At 38.8% G+C, this 6176-nt stretch overlaps 1 protein-coding gene across 1 annotated transcript in view; it reads left to right on the forward strand.

Moving 5' to 3' along the window:
• Positions 1-4840, forward strand: part of TANC1 (tetratricopeptide repeat, ankyrin repeat and coiled-coil containing 1) — a gene marked incomplete at its 5' end in the record, with an annotated part of 151361 nt that extends 146521 nt beyond the window's left edge. The window contains 1 exon segment of the mRNA XM_072418196.1: positions 295-4840. Within this exon segment, the coding sequence (XP_072274297.1) occupies positions 295-1624 (1330 nt within the window). The 3' untranslated portion in view covers positions 1625-4840.
• Between the last annotated feature and the right edge of the window lie 1336 nt (positions 4841-6176).

Here is a 6176-nt window from a genome sequence, read left to right on the forward strand (position 1 = left end):
CCAGTAGTTTCAATACTTTGTCCAAAAATACGTGTAGTTGAGCTAAAGCTCTGGCTTCTCTTCCTGCAAGCTTATTCTGTATCAGTGACTCAAAAGTCTAAGGCAGACAGGCAAAAAGATTTTAGTTAAAGGTTTTCCTTAGTGTCCATATACATTTGGGTGGTAGACAAAGTTGGGCATGACTTTTTGTTAACACAACACGATAGTACCTATATTGTGGATGTTTGTTGTAGAGACAATTGTCTATCTTGTGTTTTTATTAATAATTGAGATGCTGTTGTTTTTCCTTTACAGGCAGTTCATTGCTGCTCTTGCTGATCTAAATGAGGCTCTGAAATTGTGCCCCAACAACCTGGAAATAAAGCGTCTTCTGGCACGTGTAGAGGAGGAATTCAAACAGCATCAAAAAAGCCAACAGCAGAAACAGTGCCAGCCGCCTCCACCACCAAGCAATGATTCTGACCAAGAGGATGAAGCTCTGGAAGAAAAACTGGACACCCATCTGAGCTTTGAGGAGATCCAAGAGGATGTAAGTCCCTCATCAGACAAGCACCCTGCGAACTCAAAGCCACTGGATGTACCAAACAACCACAGAGCCACAGAATATATTACCCAGAAGTGCCATGCTGAATCTTCTGAGGAACATCCAGGGAAAAATGTATGCCTGCAACAAGCTCTGGTGCAAAGGCCAACAAAGCAGGCACAAATAGTTAAAACCAACCAACATATGAATTCTTTGCAGTCTATGTCTAGATCTACCAATAGTTTTTCTGCCATGAAAAACCAGGCTTCTTCCACATTGGCAACTTCCAACCCGCTTCCTTTAAAGCCATCCTCTAACCAGGCCAGTATGAGAGGATCCAATGTAGAGGGAACACCTTCTGGGTCTTCTGGAGCTCATGGTTCTTCTTACACTGAAAAGCTTCCACAAGGACATGGCATTCACAGGCAGACTGGTGAGACTGTGCAGTCATATAAGGCTTCAGGTTCTTTTGTTTCCAAAACAGCTGAAAGGCTAGTGGGATTTCCCACAACACAGGAAAATCAGTTTTTGTGTAAAGAAAAGCCAGCATCAGTGACCGAGAGCAAAAGAATAGCATCCCACAGTCTGACCTCAAGCAGTAGCTTTTCCGAAGGTGTTAAAGGGCCTGATGTGCGCAGCAAAGAAAACAAGCCCAACCAAATTGTAGGTGCATCAGCAGAGCACAGGCCACGAAACATTCCTTTTATGGGGATCATAGACAAAACCTCCAGATCCTTGCAGCAAAATGCTCAGCCTGCTCGTAGTTGGCAAAACCAAACAGTGGACTTAAACCCAAATCCATCTGGGACGGGGTCATCTGCAGGCTTTGAGAAGTTCACCGCTAGGCAAGCAACAAGTTACAGCAATCAAAACAAAACCATGCCAAATGTTTATGGAGGGCATACACACAATGGAGTATACTCAAAAGACTTTGAGGATGGAAAGTGTCAGACGTCTACCACCTCTCAAGATTCCAAGGCTGTTGCACAGTCATATCAAGAGGCTATGTTGAGGTCACAATCTCTTTTGGCTAAAGACTCCAATTTAGGTTCAATGTCCTCTACAAAACCAAAGCGATCATTCATTGAGTCAAATGTGTAACAAGCACAATATTTTGGTTTTTTTTTCTTTTTTTTTTTGTCTGCTTTTTAAAGGGGATTACTGGCACACTAAAGATTATGTTGCTTTTTGGAAACCACTCCCACTTTATCCTTTAATGGTTTCTGGGACCCACAAATGTTTACTTCCTTCAACTGTTAAATTTCCAAGGATTCTGAGTTTTCTTGGCAAACTTTGTTTTTAATCTTTTAAACAGTATGGAATGTAAACTACTTTCTAAACATCAATATATGGGGTATTTTATCTCTTTTACACAGCAGTAAACTTTAACAATAGCTGGGTTGCCAGAAAAAATAAAGTTGTACTAGATGTCAATCTAGCAAAATGGCAAGTGAGAAAAGGCCAAGATGTTCTGGAAAGGCTGCTGGTCAGTACCTGTTGATACTTCTGGATTACAGAGACTCACTTGGGATCTACTGGGATCTTGGGAACTGATCTACTGATAGGGAACCAATGCACTAGATTCCTCATTTGGGTCTTTCACTGCCTGGTGCAGATAAGGATCTCTCGGCAACCATGGAGGACTCTTCTTGTATTAGTTCTTTAGGACAGTACCAACAGATGTTGCTATATGTACAAAGGAAGACACTGCTCTGCATTTTGTTTGGAATGATCCCACATCCTCCTCTTTATTGGAGATTCTGTGGGCAGTATAGAAGAACATTTAAAGATCTGTATGTACTTTAGCATGATAATATTTGCAGTTAAAACAAGTTGAGTATTATGCTTGTTTGTAGGAAGTTCCACTGCTTTGTTTTAAAAATCGGTGCACCAAAAATGCAGTAGACAGCCCACGAGTCAACTTTTTGTGTGTGCTATTTTTTAATTTAGTCCTAGGTCTTCCTCAGGAACACAGCACGTGCAGTGGATTATGGTGCAGTTGGATGTAAATAATAGGACATGCAATCTGCTAGAGTTGTTTATAACTGGAATGTCAGTGTTATATAATATTACAATGGTGCCTTACAAAAATCTTTTTTTTTTTTTTTATCTTTATAGCCATGTAAAATAATATTGTTGGATATGCTTTATTGGTGTTCAGTTGGGTGCCTTATGCAATGACTGGGAATGTAGGATGGGGATAGCCCCTAAATGTGATATATAAATATCCAAAGACTGATACATGGCTTTCCATGGTAAATGAAAATTGGATTCTTCATGTGAGAACACAGATGAGGATCCCCCTCTATAAATCAGCAGACTAAATATATGCCCAGATAATAAAATAGTGTTAGGTTGATGCTAGAACTGTGAGCTAATTGGACTCTACAGCGTTGTCATTCTATTACCCAAATTCTGCTATGTAATGAATTAGAGAAATAATTTTTTAGATACTGCAGGGTGGTTTCTGTATTGATAGGTTCCCTTTAATGAAATCATTATATGTGTACATTTTTTTGGAAACAGAAGTCCAATTTTCATTTAGTATGGGAACCCCTTTGAACTTGCCATAGGCTGTCTTTAGCACATAGGGGGTTGATTGATGATGGGATTTATAATGTCCTGGGGACAAACATAAATATACAGATAGATAAAGCAAGCTTCCTAAGTGAAACAGCACAATAATTTAATAATTATATTGATGCTAGGGTTGATTGTTGGATACCTACTTGCTTCTTACTAAGGATGCTTTAAGCCTCGTGCAGCTGTCTGTTGGACGTCAGAGAATTGTTGTACACGTTAAATTTTCACAAATAGTTGTGCTCCTCTCGAGTGAAAATCTAACATGCCCAGCAGTCCCTCGATGTTGTTCACCAACTGCCAAAGGGCATCGATGAACAAATAATTGGCGATTATCTGACATGGATGTGGATTTACAGGCTGCTAATATTTCTGCAGCTAAATTTTTGCAGACACAATAAGGAGCAGTTATGGGTGTTACCCCAACCTCTGTTTGGGGGGCTTGGCACACTATAATGATCAAGTTTTATTTTTGGTGGCATTTTTAGGTGGTTTTGAGCAGCATTTTAACTGTTCTGCTGCTAATTTGGCCAGCAAAGGTTTGATAAGGATCTTATATAGCTATATAAATGTATATTTTACCAGAATATTCTAATTAGTTAAATTTTATACAGGGGGTCACACTAGGTAAATTGTATTATAATTTATGTGCATTTTTCTATAATATAATCCAGTTTCATTTTCATATACATATTTCATGTACATATTGTATAACAAATATTGTTTTCAAGGGAAATGGTAGTATTGAAAGACAAATCTGCCCATTACAGGCTCTGTTTGTAAAATATCCAGGCCCACAAGATGCCACACCCAATACACTGCCCTCTACAGGCAGGGGACCAGGTATTCATCATAACAGAAAGGGCAGTCAACAAATTTGTGCATGCACATTGCAGCCCATTAGGCTACAAGGGGGGTGCTATCCATCCTATTACACATCACTACCACTATCGAAAAAGAGCATCTGAGGTCATGGATATTTTCTCTTTCAATACCAACCTTCCCCTTTAAGAACTCTATATTTGGCCATATATATATAGCATGCTGTTTGCACTGAGCTAATCTACAATTATGGCAAATATCAATTCTTGCAGTTATCGCACTTTACTCTCTTGTTTTGTATAAACACCTCTAAGGAGCTATTCTAGGAAAGAATTGTATATGGGTAGAGAAATGGTACCATAAGACTAATAGATGTAAAAGAGGGACACAGGTTCTATATTTTGTAATATGACCATAAGCTTTAGTTAGGATTACAGCTGAATGCTGGTGGGGGAAACCATTTTTTTCCCTTCTACCAGAATGGCTCAATAATGACACTTTTTCCCCGTGGAACAGATTTCAATCTTATGGATACCAATTCATCTGAACAAAAAGGTTTAGGTGACTGGTTCTCTTTAAGAGGACTCCATTTATGTGTTTTTGTTTCAGCGTTACAGTTTAATTTAAACAGAAATTTCTTTGCTTTTTATGTCAACTCGTTTCAAAAGTTCATTGGTTGTATATATATATATATACACAAAATTAGGTTTAAGACAAAACATATAGGAAGTGTGTCTGGTCAATGTAAAAACAAAAAAAATAAAATGTTAACAAAACGTTCACAGATATGTTATGTTATATGCCCCAATATAGCTTATTTATTTTTACAACTCTGTCTGCATTTGGCTGTAGCTATCTTTTTGCACATCTACTGTACTTCCATAAGGAATAAAAATACCATTTTGTAGAATTAAATTGTTGCCATTTAATTCTTTGATTATGTATAAGGATGAAGGCTGACCTACACGTGTGAGAAACCTTCCCTAGAGGCTGCACAGATTGTTAACATGTCCTGGAGGCAGAGACTGGGCCATTTTGTAAAGTGAATGAAGAGGGAGACTTGTCAATTATTCCTAAACTTTACCGATGCATCTCCATCTAAGGGATTACTAATAGTGATTCTTCATTGGGGAAAAACTGTATGTGCGTGACTTTTCCCACTTCTGTTTAGGAATCCCTTCCCAGGTAACTGTTCTATTGAAGCGTGTTCAGGTACATTACATGGTATATTTCACACTTTAAATGTGTGCCATATTCATTCATTTAAATTGGGCTGCTACTGCATCACATTAGAAGAAAACCAGACCCAGCCTTAATAATGGTAACCAAAGACTGACCCATGGTAAGCAGCAGTTTTTACCATAGCACCCACCTAGTGCTCCCATTTACCCTGATAATTATGGTAACACATGACAATTGTTTCTATGGCATTCCACCACACTAAGAAAACACAGGTGTTTTGCAGCGCACCACAACAAGCAATAGACTGAAAAGTGAGTGTGGCTTTCTCTTCTGATGTATTCCCAGCCTTTATGAATAAGCTGCCTTAAAGCACATTAACACTAAACACCAGAAAGAGGACCATAAATATTGAAAGGTTTTAAAGTCTGAAACAACTATTTGTAAAGCTCAGAATTAAATGCCATGCAATAAAGATACAAAGTAAAACTAAGAGCAGCCTGAATTGTATAATACATAGTACATGTTTCCAACAATACAAATAAACAGGCCACAACGAGGACCAGCCTAAAAAGCATTGTCACCCTGCAACAACCTCCTTACTACTGGCATCATCATGAGAGGGAATCTTGTTGGCAGCCCTGTAGTCTTAATTTTTTGTCACGCTAACCATTCTATTGTTGGCAAAACTTGAAAGCAATGTAATTACTAGAGAAAAAGAAAGAAAAATGTTCTTACAGCATTACACCCCTGCTGACAAAAAGTAGCAGCAACACCTCACTATTCTGGCCAGCAAGGGAACGCCACCATAGAAACAGCTTTGTTTTTTAATTTCTCTAGGTAACCTGCTGCTGGTGATTTGGCACCGATGACGGTATTGCTCGTGTGACTTTTCTGTCCTATGCAGAAACTCAGCCGTGAGCCCAGAAAGGTCCACTTTCACCTGCATAACATACACAATTATAACAATAAATGTAACACATGAACATTCTGCAATCTTACCTTTAGGATTATTACCTATGCGCACACACACAGCGCACTGCTTTGTAAGGGCGATGGGTGGCGTTCTTCA

This window comes from Pyxicephalus adspersus, chromosome 7 (genome assembly GCF_032062135.1).
Source record: "Pyxicephalus adspersus chromosome 7, UCB_Pads_2.0, whole genome shotgun sequence".
NCBI lineage: Eukaryota > Metazoa > Chordata > Amphibia > Anura > Pyxicephalidae > Pyxicephalus > Pyxicephalus adspersus.